Raw genomic sequence first — 15,854 nt, forward strand, 5'->3', positions numbered from 1 at the left:
AAAAAACTGATAGAATTTGGCAAAAAATGAAATTGATTATATAGGGTCCTACACACCTCAGTTAGCCAGTGAATATCGCACTGTTTGTTTCATGTTTCTATGTAAGCGGGAATGACAGGAAACAAACCAATAGCTTTTGGTAATGCAATTTGGGTATTCCCGTCACATCTCAAATCCTAACAAGCTGTCAGATTTGGATCTGAATTATCCCACTGCTGTTTTAGTTTTTCACTCTTATGCAAAATGTTCGGATTATCCGGACAGCAGAAGGTTATTCATGCATTTAGGCAAGTCTTTACTTCAAAAGCCTACTGTGTGGTTATAGTACATCAATGTAATGATTTTAAAACAACAGTCAGCTAATCTGTTTTCCCTGTCCATTGAAGACGCACTAATTCACCAATGTTTACAATACAGTTTTACATTGACTCCTTCATTGACCATGTGACTCTCCTTTCCCTTTCTAGAGTATAGTATCCAAGTATGGATCCCAATTCCGAGGAAACTCCCAACATGACGCCCTGGAGTTTCTGCTTTGGCTTCTGGACCGAGTTCACGAGGATGTCAACTTGTCCTCCTGCAGCAACAGCAATAACAAGACCAAAGCCCCAGGGAAGGTAAGAGTGCCTTCTCCATCCACTGTCACACAGTCACATTGAACTGTACTGAACTCAAAGTGTAGGCTAGAGCCACAAGTCTCAACAGTGCCTTGCACTCCCCACTCACAAGAGCAACAACTACTGTCTGAAATATCTATTGCTATACAGAAAATGATCTTTTAATTTACTTACAGAACAGAACCTTGGTTTCACAACAGAACGTCGGTTTCTCCAGGCATTTGCAACAGCATCTTTATGTTCTTTGCAGCTCTAAGTCTGTACAATTTAAATTCAGCTCTCAATTATTGATGTACTTATCTGCCCTTGGATCTATACTAAATGTGCTAACACAGTATTAATCGACTTTAATTGATGTACTCTGTGATTCTGATAAATTCTGAACAGATGTGAGAGGAAGAGCAGCATTGCATAGAAGTGACATATTTCCTTCTCTCCTGTGATCTAAATGGCATATGATTCAACAGATAATTCTGATAATCCTGTGTGAGGGATAAAGCTCCCTCTATACCTTGTATTGCCTACCCCCTTTGGTGAACTGGTTCATATACCTGTTTGGAAACAATTTGCCTCTCTGACAAACTCATTTCCTGTGTTTGTGGGGAGGAACAGCTTAGAGCTGTTGTGATGGGTTTCCATAGTTCTGTCTGTGAATATGCCCTGTGTGCTGTAGCCGTCTAGCTGATGCCACAAGTGAAACAGCTGCTTTCACAGGAGACCTGCAACTTTGTTCTATAATGTCTTCTGTGCAGCCTGAGGAGTAGAATCAAAGCTGGGTAATTTGCTGTTTGATACTTTCTCTGTGCATGGCTCCTCCTGAAGGTATGCCTGTGGGCACAGTGGAGCCTGACACCCCCTGGATAGGCCTTTGATCGGTTCCACTGTGCCCATTAGCAGGGAGTTTCATGCATTATTAAAAACATATTTCTGCTTTTGAAATACACCCCCTCTTTAGCAGTGTTATCAGGGTGATAACCAATGGAATGATTCATACCAAGTGCTAAATTCACTGTTGGTGAGTCATCACAAATACATCTAAATGCTAGTGTCCCTTCTCCCACAGACATTACTCCACTGATTTATTCTGTTGTATCATCGCTATTCTGGTGGAGGGGAATTTCAGTCTCAGATTCACAGAACAATACATCACTGTATTTGGGATTCAACATGTCTTTATCAAATTGGTATTCGAACACACGGATAACAATCTGTTACACTTTTTTGCGTGTTAAGTAACAGAAGTGAGATGCATGGTTTGAGGGAGGGTAAATGGTGCTGTGTTCCGGACCAGCACAGCTTACTACATGATGACTGGCCAGAATGAAGCCATTGGCTTGGCTACTGCCTAGGCCTGCTGGCTCTTGTTTTGGATAAAACACAGTTTGGTCTTTATTGCATCAATTGAGTTTGACACTCTGCATACTTTAATTAATTGATCAAAGTAAGAGGTGGTCTCAAGCCATGGTCTGTTGAAGTGAATCTCACTGACACTAACCATGTAGGGACCTACTGAACCAAAGGCTATGGTTAAGACTAGAAACTAGACTGTGTGTAGGCTAAGACAGAAGTTTTGAGATTCAGTTGCCAGTGTGAACTCAGCTTTGTGGTCTTGTATGTAAGATTCCTCAAAGTGTGATTTCCTTACTTTATCTATCTTCCTTCAGGTTAGCAGGTTAGTGTGTTTGTGTATGGGTGGGTGTGTTCTTGTGTTTATGGGTGTATGCATGTGTGTAGGCTAAGGGATGCTCTGTGAGTTGTGTGTGTGTGACAGTGAGTGTTTGTATGGGCCTCAGTTCATTGAGCCATTCAATTTGGTTGTTTGCTATGAGCAATGAGCATTCGGTCCCCTCACATGCACTTTCCCCCTTTCTCTCCATCTATCCTTCCCCCCTCTCTTGTTCTCGCTCTATATATTTCTATTGACACCCCCCTCTTTGTTTATCTGGCCATATACAGAACTATGCAGTGTCTATCCGATACTTGAACAAAGCTTCAATCTGTGTCTGAGATGAGTTGCCCTTCAGTGCAGGGCCAGAGGGCACAGGAGGTGATCTGGACGGTGTCTCTGTCTCTCTGTATGAGGCTACATAGGACATCAGAGGAGGCTGGGACTGGAGGACTGCTGATAAGGCCTGTCATTATAAGTCTGGGACACGTCAAGGAAAAAGTTGCCACACTTTGTTAACACCCAAGAGTCTGACGGTGTGAGGGACAAAAACCTGCTGTTTTTGACAGCGTGCCGCTCCGCTTCATCATTGCTTTTATACACTTTTACTTTAGTTTAGGCAAGACAAACTGGTAATATCAATTTGGTTAGGCTATCTTCCCACACCACTCCTCCAATGGTTCACCTTTCTGTGTGAAGGAGACCCATTTGAACTTTTGAACTTGTTATTGTGTTCTCTGTCTGAGGGACTTCCTCCCAGCTATATGGCCCATTAAGCCCAGCTTCCATTGGCACTTTGAAGTCAACCCAGGTTGGGCTGGTCTTGGTAGGCTAGCTCAAATTGCATTTCCACTGCCTCCAGAAATGAGAAATGATGTCATGTTGCTAGGTAGTCAATATGTGGCTGCAGCTGCCTTCGCTGATATTGCTAGCTAGCTATCTAGCAAGATGTTGAATAATTTAATTCACCCTCACCATGCTGTAACTAACGTTACCCCATACTCCTGCCAGTGCCAGCCAGACTCAGAGTTTCTCTGTCCAGTGTTTGTGTTCTTTTGCCCATCTTTTTATTGGCCAGTCTGAGATATGGCTTTTTCTTTGCAACTCTGCCTAGAAGGCCAGCATCCCATAGTCGCCTCTTCACTGTTGACGTTGAGACTGGTGTTTTGCGGGTACTATTTAATGAAGCTGCCAGTTGAGGACTTGTGAGGCGTCTGTTTCTCAAACTAGACACTAATGTACTTGTCCTCTTGCTCATTTCTGCACTGGGGCCTCCCACTCCTCTTTCTATTCTGGTTAAAGCCAGTTTGCACTGTTCTGTGAAGGGAGTAGTACACAGTGTTGTACGAGATCTTCAGTTTTTTGGCAATTTCTCGCATGGAATGGCCTTCATTTCTCAGAACAAGAATAGACTGACGAGTTTCAGAAAAAAAGTTTTGTTTCTGGCCATTTTGAACCTGTTATCATACCCACAAAAGCTGATGCTCCAGAAACTCAACTAGTCTAAAGAAGGACAGTTTTATTGCTTCTTTAATTAGCACAACAGTTTTCAGCTTTGCTAACATAATTGCAAAAGCGTTTTCTAATGATCAATTAGCCTTTTAAAATTATAAACTTTGATTAGCTAACACAACCTGCCATTGCAACACATCAGTGATGGTTGCTGATAATGGGCCTCTGTATGCCTATGTAGATATTCCATACAAAATCAGCCGTTTCCAGCTACAATAGTCATATCCAACATTAACAATGTCTACACTGTATTTATGATTAATTTGATGTTATTTTAGTGGACAAAAAAATGTGCTTTTCTTTCAAAAACATTTCTAAGTGACCCCAAACTTTTGAACGGTAGTGTATATACAGACGAGCTCAGATTTGTTGGTACCCTTACAGCTCATTGAAATAATGCTTCATTCCTCCTGAAAAGTGATGAAATTAAAAGCTATTTTATCATGCATACTTGCATGCCTTTGGTATGTCATAGAATAAAGCTGTGAAAAGAGATGAATGATTGCTTATTCTACAAAGAGATTCTAAAATGGCCTGGACACATGTTGGTACCCCTTAGAAAATATAATAAATAATTTGATTATAGTGATATTTCAAACTAACTGGTTTCTTTAATTAGTATCACACGTCTCCAATCTTGTAATCAGTGATTCAGTCTATTTAAATGGAGTAAAGTAGTCAATGTGCTGTTTGGTATCATTGTGTGCACCACACTGAACATGAACCAGAGAAAGCAAAGGAGAGATTTGTCTGAGATCAGAAAGAAAATAGACAAGCATGGTAAAGGTAAAGGCTACAAGACCATCTCCAAGCAGCTTGATGTTTCTGTGACAACAGTTGTAAATATTAAAGAAGTTTACGGTCCATGGAACTGAAGCCAACCTCCCTGGTCGTGGCCGCAAGAGCAAAATCCATCCCAAATTGAACATAAGGATAGTGCGAATGGTAGAAAAAGAACCAAGGATAACTGCCAAAGAGATACAAGCTGATCTCCAAGGTGAAGGTACATCAGTTTCTGATCGCACCATCCATCGCGTTTTGAGCAAAGTGGGCTCCATGGAAGAAGACCCAGGAAGACTCCACTTTTGAAAGACAAACATAGAAAAGCCAGACTGGAATTTGCTAAAATGCATATTGACAAGTCACAATCCTTCTGGGAGAATGTCCTTTGGACAGAGGAGTCAAAACTGGAGCTTTTTGGCAAGTCACATCAGCTCTATGTTCACAGACGAAAAAAATTACGCTTTTAAAGAAAAGAACACCATACCTACAGTGAAACATGGAGGAGGCTCAGTTATGTTTGGGGCTGCTTTGCTGTGCCTGGCACAGGGTGCCTTGAATCTGTGCAGGGCACAATGAAATCTCAAGACTATCAAGGCATTCTGGAGTAAAACGTACTGCCCAGTGTCAGAAAGCTCTGTCTCAGTCGCAGGTCATGGGTCATCCAACAGGATAATGACCCAAAGCACGCAGCTAAAAGCACCCAAGAATGGATAAGAACAAAACATTGGACTATTCTGAAGTGGCCTTCTATGAGATCTGAATCCTATCGAACATCTATGGAAAGAGCTGAAACTTGCAGTCTGGAGAAGGCACCCATCAAACCTGAGACAGCTGGAGCAGTTCTCAGTAAGAGTGGGCCAAACTACCTGTTAACAGGTGCAGAAGTCTCATTGAAAGCAACAGAAAATGTTTGATTGCAGTGATTGCCTCTAAAGGTTGTGAAACAAAATATTAGCTTAAGGGTCCCATCATTTTTGTCCATGACATTTTCATTTGTTTTATTTACAATATTATGTTGAATAAAAAAATCAAAAGCAAAGTATTATTTTCTATTAAATATGGAATGAACAATGGTGGATGCCAATTACTTTTGTCAGTTTCAAGTTATTCAGAGAAAATTGTGCCTTTGTTTTTGTGGAGGGGTACCAACAAATTTGAGCACGTCTGTATACATATGTTATACTTCAAATTACAATACAATAACAAAGAAACATAGGACATCACTACACATATATTTTCTCTGAAGAAACATTAAAAGTAAAAACATTTACTCACGAATTGACTTTCAAAAGTTAAAGTACCTAAAATAAATGCCAGGGTTTTGTCACGGCTTCCATCGTGGATATGAAAGGACGACCAAGGCGCAGCGGAAGTGTGGACACTCATGTTTCTTTAATTTACAAAAAAACAAGCAAAGTATCCACCGAAAAACAATAAACAGTACTTACAATGGTAACAGTGTTTCAGGCTCAAACCAACACAGTGCACACAAACAACCCCCAGTGACAAACAACTCCTACATATATGACTCCCAATCAGGAACAACAATTCCCAGCTGTTCCTGATCAGGAGTCACAAGACACACACAAGACTGCCACGTCCTGACCCCCAAACTACTACACCAGCTCCATCTGCTGGTCAGGACGTGACAGGTTTACAGTTGTAATAATAGTGTTTTCTTTTATTGACTAATTCTAGAGATTGTATAAAGTATTGGATTTCAAGTAAAAAATATGTTGCATTTGGAGACATATTTCAAGTATTTGTTTTCGTTACCAGAGAGAATGAAGAAATTAACGACTAATTCAGTAGTTTTGTTTTCATTTGAATAATAACATATTACACCTTTCATTGTAAATACATGGGGCTTGTCAGGGCTTCATCATGTATGCATTCTGCTCTGGCTGTTGAGTAAAGACAACCCCTTCCAGAGCCTCATTGCTTATCTCTATGTTGGCTTTATACTGACAGGAATAGGAATCATGCTTCATATTGACCTCAATTAGATCTGTGGAAGTCATTATTAACCTGCCCTGGAAATCACATTAGCATGTCCTTATTAATGCCAAAGCTATTAATAATGACAGTCTACTGAGTCATTTAGCCTGAAATACATGACTGACTAATCGATGGACAGACAACACCTCTCATGCAGCTGCATCTCAATTTGTACTAAGCTAATGCTACATGTTCTGTAATGATATGGGGTATGCCAACAAAGGTATACGACTGTCGACTAACATATAGTGGGAGTTCAGCAGGTGTCAGGGTTGTGCTTGTAGTGAGGTTCTCCTCTCTCCTGACTGAATTAAGTATTCTTCTTGAAAACTTGTTTTGAGGATAGAAAAAGCCCTCCTACAATCTTGTCATTATTTTTTCAAAAGAATACTGTCTAACAGAATAAACTCTATATCAATAAATGACATGTACACACACACGCACACGCACACGTACACACACACACACACACACACACACACACACACACACACACACACACAGACTAGCACCGTGTGGTCTCTGTCCAGAGCAGAACATCTCTTATGACAGTCATCTCTTATGTTTAGCCAGACCCTCTCCCAGCCGCCTGTGAGTGGACTGAGCACCGGCGTTGTCATGGATTTCATTTTTTTATCAGTATGGAAACATGTGGCCTGATAGAATAGAGCCAAGGAAATAATCCCAGGGCTCATACAGTACACTACCTACTAACGGGATTTATCCTGCTATTCTCACTGTGCTCCCCTCCCTCCTCCCCTGGCTCAAAGTCTGCTACTTACCATACTCACTCTAACCCTTTATTGGTCTTTTTAGAGCCCTCTTAAGAATTTACAGTAGTATCAGCTAGCCACCCACAAAGGAGCTCTCCTCAGGGGAGAAGGCTTTTAATGGCTCTCTCAGGTGACAGACTCCATGAAGAGAGGTCTTCTTATTTTAGCACTGCTCAGACATCTATCACATCTAACTGTGTTTATCCTTCTCACATCACAAATAGTCAAACCCTTGTTGACGTCTGGGAGAAGGGGCTTGAAAGAGGGAGTTCAGAGGAGTTTAAGGGTTTGTTGTGTTGTGATTGTTGTTGTGTTGTGGCAGGCTGCAGCTCTGCCACCCTACCGGAGCTGCCGTGCCAGTGGAGTAAGCCTGGGTCACAGGGAGGATGGAGGGAGTGAGGAAACTGGTTTAGAAGTCCTCTCATGTCCCCACAGAGCCCAGGGAGGGAGATCCCTGCTAACCCAGGGGCTGAATGAATTATTTTTCAGCACCCCTTCAGTTACCATAAGCAGCACAGGAGACCCGGATGAACAATGGGAGTTCCCCCACCCCTGATCTTCCAAGCTCAAGTCAGTGGTTCCCAAACTTTCATTCTAGCCCCCCTTCCATCATCGCCGTTCCCTCAATGGACACAAGTACGGTCCATGACAGACACAAACTTTTCACACCCCTCTTGAACATTTTGCAGTTTTAATGCTAATTTCCTGCAATTCTACACATTTTGCCATGTCTTATGTGTGTTCATGTAATATCTGAGTGACTCAAAATCAACAGGCTAAAAAACCTAGCTAAAAACACATTAGCTGACATGGGCTGGTTGATCTGGACATTTCTGACAAGTTATAAATCACTCTCTAAGGTCTGCAGTGACTGACATGACAAGAGGAACACTGCTGATGCACTATGCACTACACACAATTTGGAATTTGCTCCTCATGCATTCTACTGTTACTATTATCAAGAGTAAGTTGTAAGCTCGGCTGAGTTTCTTAAAAAGAATACACCCACACACACACACACACACACACACACACACACACACACACACACACACACACACACACACACACACACACACACACACACGCAGTCACACATACACACACACACACACGCAGTCACACACACACACGCAGTCACACATACACACACACACACACACACACACACACACACACACACACACACACACACACACGCACACACACACACACACACACACACACGCAGTCACACATACACACACACATACTGTAGTCACACCATGGAACTGGCATTCAGTTTGTTGACCGTTTATCACTTAGGAAACAGTGCTGGTGTGAAGCTCTCTCTCTGTATCATGAATGTGTCCCTTTGTAAGCCGGAGGAAGAAAGAGACGCTTGTTGAGCACTGCTAGTGAAGAGAGGGAGAGGTGAGACAGGGTTGTGTTGGGCTCTGTACAACAGTGTGGCTGTGGGTGGGGAAGCCTTAACGGGTTGTGACAGACTGACAGATAAGCAAACCTCCAATCAAGGACAGCAATGTTGCAGAGTCAGTACAGTACAGCAACTGTTGTCATGTTTGATGATATTTCAATTATTTGTATCTGATTTACAGATGTGTTTACTTATCCAGAACAAGGAGCAGTTTGGGTACAGTAAGGACTTTTGCTCTCAGTGAACCCTCAGCCCTCCTACAGAGTTGGAACATGAATAAGGGACTGTGGATGTGATGCAGTCAGTGCTGTCACAGCAAACACACAGGCAGTAAAAAAAGCTTTTGAGAGATTTGAGCTGGTCCGAGCCATTCACTTTAGGGAATGGGATATTCACCAGAGGTCCTTGGGAATCTGCTGTATCTGTGCCCATGGAGAAGCAGAGGGGGGGTGTGTGAGTAGAGAAAACAGGAACAGTGTTCAGGGTTCAATCTTGGGTCAAAGAGGATTATCAGTGGTACTCATGATGCAAGCCAGGAAAAGAGATGGCGCTGAAGGCGAGCTACCAGAGACACTCAACAACAGAAGGTCACTACGCAGGACATTCCCATGCAGGGTCAAATGACTCATGTCCTGCACTGGGTCCTCAGCCACGCTGAGCACAATCATCACAATGATCAGTATCAAGGTCACCAAGGTCAGAAACACTATCCTCAGAACCTTTTAAGGCATCATCCTCTCTTCTCTTCCCTGTCTCCTCATACAGATCTGCTGTGATTTACAGAGAGTGCACTAACTAAGCCAACCACCAATACCTAATCACAACAACATCACTTACAGTAGCACCGACCGTCACAACGTGCCATGTGTGATTGCTGTTTTCCAGTCAGGGAGGGCAGGGTGCAGGCCTATTGTGCCTGCTCTGTAGAACAGAATGACTTCCTGTGACTCTGAGCCACCCAGCTGGAAAAGCAGCTTGGAGGAAAGGGTCCCAATGTGACCGCTCTGTGCTTGTGTACTCCTTTGACCTCTAACCCAGATTAGTGTTGATTGGCCGATACATACTGGGCTCATGTTCTGTTTCGGCTTCCCCACAGAGCAAGAGAAAGGTGTGTGTGTGTGTGTGTGTGTGTGTGTGTGTGTGTGTGTGTGTGTGTGTGTGTGTGTGTGTGTGTGTGTGTGTGTGTGTGTGTGTGTGTGTGTGATTGTGTGAGATTGTGTGTGTGTGAATTATTGTTGACTTCTCATGGAGGTTTAATTTGAGAGCGTCCTTCCCTTTGCCAGGAGCACTGTTCTTGAAAAAGGACCTTTTTTAATTTATCTGCAGTCTGCCGGGGTTGCTTTCACTGGCACAGACACAATTAAGCTGCCTCAGACACCCCAATGTATCACTCAAGGTTTAAGGAGCGGTTAAGGACATTTCTATATACTGCACTGATGCTGAGCCACCACTTCTGTGTGGAATGCCTTCTCCAAGTCTACCTGTAAAAGGGCTCATAATTATATAGGCTAGTTGGCAGAAGATTTTCATTACCGTTTGACTTCATTTCACTTTATTTGGATGTCTTTGATAAGTTATTTTGAATGGGGTAACATGTTTTGTAAACCTTATAACACCTTATACACTCGCTGTAAACATTATTTTCAGTTCTTGGCTCTTGCTAGACATACTGTACATGTTTCTATATAAATAGTTACTAGTGTTTCTTGACTTTTGCTCATCATTACATCCCCATCTGTGGGTGTTGTCTCCTGCCTGTCACCACAGTGTGTCAGCAGCACAGTAATAAACCCCATCAGCTCAGGAGACCCACCTCCCTGCCTTTATATGAATTCATTTCCTCCTCTGCCGCCGCTGATGCCACCTAAAAGCCAATCAGCTTATGAGACACTAATGATTAATTTCACAAAGTCATATTCATCCACCCCAAAAAGTGTCAGCAGCATTTTTCTTGAATAGTAGCTCTGAGTATTTTCTTGGCTCACAAAGGCACTTCCAAAAAGTGCTGTGTTTCCTCCCTCTTTTTGTTTCAGACTTGATGGTATTTCCATAAAAAACAAGCAGCGGGGCAGCAGGGCGGCAGGGCAGATCCACTCAGCATTGGTGGAGGATGATTCTCTCCACTGGGCTGTAATGTTTTACTGTCATTATACTTTTTACTGTGGAGGTTCAACGAGTCTGCTCTATAGAATGATATCTAATGTAGGTTACCAATGACTGCAGCATTGTGGAGATGACCTCATACACTATATAAGAGAATGTTACAGGATGCCAATAATTGTGCTCCACCAGTGGGTTTTACCATGGTTGAAAATCTGTATAATGCTCTCAGAAAGTTGTCCACTAGCCATGACTGACATGAGGTCAGAGAGACCAGGACTGATTCACATCATCATCCCCTGCTGACCTCTAGCTACTGCCTGACCATTATTTCCACTAAAAGGAAAGGAAGTGGACCTCAGTGCAGACCTGCTGGTAAGTGTCTGGAATTCCCTCTCAAATGAGGAAAGTTGGCATGCTAGCAAGGATTCTGGGAAGGAGTTGGTTGGCTAGGGTCGGTTGAGTTGATGCATTATAACTAATCATGTGTTATATCGTCATTCACCTCAAACCACTGTTCCTGAACCCACTCTGTTGATATCTCATATACTGTTGTAGAATCATTGTCAGAGGTCTCTACCACTTTAGCTACCCTCCTGTCACTAGCTGTATTCTCCAACTGATGAACTATACAGAGAAGTGTCCGTGCATTGAGGGCTTCTACACTCCTTCTACACTCCTCTCCTGTGAGGGCAATTATATCATTACCCCCTCCAGGACTATGTCCCTCTGTCTCTCAAACCGCTAATCATTTTATTCTTTCCCTTCATTCTTATGTAAAATAACAAAATTCCCTTTCCCAGAGTCCTCTTCTGTCTTTTCTTCTCAGTTATGAGACTGTCTCATTCTCAATCCCCTTCTGTGGATTTCTGACCTCCAGACTTTGGGATTTAATTACTAGCCCACCCATCTGACTGGCTTAGTGAAACGGACAATCGAATGGTGTGTCTAGAGCATACAGCTAGAGCAGGGGATGATCTGTTGTGCCAACAGCCTGCCTGTATGAAGAGCCATAGCCCCTTAATGCTGATTCACTTATATCAAGGATGTCTACATCCTTGGTTATAGCTTCATGGAAGTGCTTGAATGTGAGATCTCCATTTTACATTATTATATGTCAGTCTATGCTGAACATTGAGTTGACATACTTTTCCATTGATATTGCGTGCATTTAGTAATACAAGTTGGGGCTTTTGTTCAACATAAAAAAGAACAACAACAACAATTGCAAAAAAAGCTAAATGTATGACTCCATAGAAGATTATAGATATAATACATTGTATGTAGCCATGTTCCGCACTTCTTTATTAAATAAATGTTTTACCCACCAATTTCGTGTTATCCAACTGGTAGTTACGATCTTCTCTCATCACTGCAACTTACCCTACGGTCTCGGGAGAGGTGAAGGTCGAGAGCCATACATCCTCCGAAACACGACCCTGCCAGAACGCACTTATTCTTGACACACTGCTCGCTTAACCCGGTAGCCAGCCGCACCAATGTGTCAGAGGAAACACTGTTCAACTGACGACTGAAGTCAGCTTGTAGGTGCACAGCCTGCTAGAGCACGATGAGACAAGGAAATTCCGTCCGGACAAACTCTCCCCTAACCCGGACGATGCTGGGACGATGCTGGGCCAATTGTGCGCCGCCCCATGGGTCTCCCAGTCACAGCCAGCTGTGACATAGCCTGGGACCGAACCCGAGGCTGTAGTGGTGCCTCAGCACTGCGATGCAGTGCCTTAGACCGCTGCGCCACTCGGGAGGCCCAGGAACCGCACTTCTGAGAATGACATCAAAAGACTCAAGGCAAACAATTTAACTTAACTGTCACTTGCATGTGCTTTCAGGGTACTGTAATAATTCAATCTGGATTGTGGTGTACACTTTTTTTTTAACTATAGTAAATACTACAGTATGAAATATTTGCATATAATTTGCATATACCCTACCCATTCCCCTCTCCATATCCCAATTTGTGCCACCCATAAGTGAGAAACCTGCATGCAAGTATAGATCATATATTGTGTTCCTTACAGGTTATAAGAAGGAGCTGAAGCTCTGAACTATCTATTCAGACCCTAGTCCTTACTACCTACAAGTTATGGAAAATGTTATCTTTTAGTATATCTCCAATATGTTTCCTCAAGGAGAAAGCCTCCACTTCAATGTATCAAAGATAATAAAACAAAAACACTATAGTACATACTACAGTATATTACAGTCCACAAAAACACTACAGTAAATACTACAGTATACTACAATCTGCAAAAACACTACATGAATTACTATATTATCTTTTATTACAGTATTTACATTATCTTTTATTACAGTATTTACATTACAGTAAAAATACATGTTTTGTCATACATGTGGTATACGGTCTGATATACCACGGCTGTCAGCCAATCAGCATTCAGGGCTCGAACCACCCAGTTTATAATATAGTATTTATACCATAGTATACTATAGTATTTTCTTCATGTGGGCAGCTGTCGTCAGAATCAAACCAGAGATCATGGTACACTATATATACACAAAAGTATGTGGACACCCCATCAAATTATCGGATTTGGCTATTTCAGCCACACCTGTTGCTGACATGTGTATAACATCGAGCACACAGCCATGCAGGCAATCTCCATTGACAAACATTAGCAGTAGAATGACCTTAATGAAGAGATCAGTGACCCACAACGTGGCACCTTAATAGGATGCCACCTTTCCAGCAAGTCAGTTCGTAAAAGTCCTGCCCTGCTAGAGTTGCCCCGGTCAACTGTAAGTGCTGTTATTGTGAAGTGGAAGCGTCTAGGAGCAACAATGGCTCAGCCGCAAAGTGGTAGGCCACACAAGCTCACAGAACTGGACCGCCGAGTGCTGAAGAGCGTAAAATCGTCTATCGAGTTCCAAACTCCCTCTGGAAGCAACGTCAGCACACCAACTGTTAGTTGGGAGCTTAATGAGATGGATTTCCATGGCTGAGCAGCCGCACACAAGCATAACACCGTACCCTAACTGTGTGCGCCATCGTGCGCAAATTGATTTTGTCCCCCCACACCAAACGCGATCACGACACACAGGTTAAAATATCAAAACAAACTCTGAACCAATTATATTAATTTGGGGACAGGTCGAAAAGCATTAAACATTTAAGGCAATTTAGCTAGCTAGCTTGCAGTTGCTAGCTAATTTGTCCTATTTTGCTAGCTTGCTGTTGCTAGCTAATTTGTCCTGGGATATAAACGTTGAGTTGTTATTTTACCTGAAATGCACAAGGTCCTCTACTCCGACAATTAATCTACACATAAAACGGTCAACCGAATCGTTTCTAGTCATCTCTCCTCCTTCCAGGCTTTTTCTTCTTTGTACTTTGGCGACTGGCAACTAACTTTCATAACGTGTATTACCACCACCGACCTCCGTTCGTCTTTCAGTCACCCACGTGGGTATAACCAATGAGGAGATGGCATGTGGGTATCTGCTTCTATAAACCAATGAGGAGATGGGAGAGGCAGGACTTGCGGTGCGATCTGCGTCAGAAATAGAACTGACTTCTATTTTAGCCCTTGGCAACAATAATAAAATAATGTATGTTTACATTTATTTTGCAATGCTCGGGCACTCGATGCGAGCGGTGAAGTCAGCATGTAAGATCACCATGCGCAATGTCAAGCATCGGCTGGAGTGGTGTAAAGCTCGCCACCATTGGACTCTGGAGCAGTGGAAACGCATTCCCTGGAGTGATGAATCACGCTTCACCATCTGGCAGTCCTGACGGACGAATCTGGGTTTGGCGGATGCGAGGAGAACGCTACCTGCCCGAATGCATAGTGCCAACTGTAAAGTTTGGTGGAGGAGGAATAATAGTCTGGGGCTGTTTTTCATGGTGCGGGCTAGGCCCCTTAGTTCCAGTGAAGGGAAATCTTAACGCTACAGCATACAATGACATTCTAGACGATTCTGTGCTTCTAACTTTGTGGGAACAGTTTGGGGAAGACCCTTTCCTGTTTCAGCATGACAATGACCTCATGCACAAAACGAGGTACATACAGAAATGGTTTGTGAAGATCGGTATGGAAGAACTTGACTGGCCTGCACAGAGCCCTGACCTCAACTCCATCGAACATCTTTGGGATGAATTGGAATGCAGACTGCGAGCCAGGCCTAACGCCCAACATCAGTGCCCGACCTTACTAATGCTCTTGTGGCTGAATGGAAGCAAGTCCCCCCCAGCAATGTTCCAACATCTAGTGGAAAACCTCCCAGAATAGTGGAGGTTGTTATAGCAGCAAAGGAAGGACCAACTCCATATTAATCCCCATTATTTTGGAATGAGATGTTCGATGAGCAGGTGTCCACATACTTTTGGTCATGTAGTGTATAACCAGTCTTGAGATCCCAGGGGTCATTGTAGCTGATACCCTTTGTGAACTCACAGAAGGATACCAAGGCCAGAATTCTGCCTCTGGACAGGTCTGCTTTCTAACAAATTCCCACTAACCAGACCTGACCAGACACACACATCATCTAGCAGGCCACAACCTACCTACTACACACTGAGGTCAGCCTCACCCTGTTCAGCAGAGTATTCCCACTTAGCATGTCCATAACGATGCTCCCACAAAGAGTGATTCCCTATGAGGTGGGGCTCTGACAGTAGTGCTGCTACCCCTGTCCACCTTGACAAAAGAAGGGGCTATTTTTAGAGAGGGACGTGGTAGGAGGTTTCTCAGAGGGAGACGTCCATTATTCATTAACGCTGTGCATGTCAGCGCTGTGTAGTGCACTCTCTCTCTCTTTCACTGTCTGTGTGTTCAGCTTTACTGGAGAGGTTAGAGCTCTGCTCTTGCAGCCCCTGTTCTCAATCACTCTCCCCTAGTGCTCTGCTCCTTCCACAGGCACATGTCCATCTCAGTGTTTCCGTGGATGCTTAAATTATTCACAGCAGGCCCATTACTGGGAAACCTCGTCCCCCTTTACGCTCCATC

At 43.1% G+C, this 15,854-nt stretch overlaps 1 protein-coding gene across 1 annotated transcript in view; it reads left to right on the top strand.

The window, feature by feature from the left end:
- Positions 1–243: 243 nt before the first annotated feature.
- The window catches only part of LOC106601383 (ubiquitin carboxyl-terminal hydrolase 43), a 79,812-nt gene continuing 64,201 nt past the window's right edge, over positions 244–15,854 (top strand). The window contains exons 1-2 of the mRNA XM_082973118.1: positions 244–270; positions 468–617. Coding sequence (XP_082829244.1) covers positions 244–270; positions 468–617 — 177 coding nt within the window. The remainder of the gene's footprint in view (positions 271–467; positions 618–15,854) is intronic.

Source organism: Salmo salar, chromosome 03 (genome assembly GCF_965601325.2).
Source record: "Salmo salar chromosome 03, fSalSal1, whole genome shotgun sequence".
In the NCBI taxonomy this organism is placed as follows: Eukaryota; Metazoa; Chordata; class Actinopteri; order Salmoniformes; family Salmonidae; genus Salmo; species Salmo salar.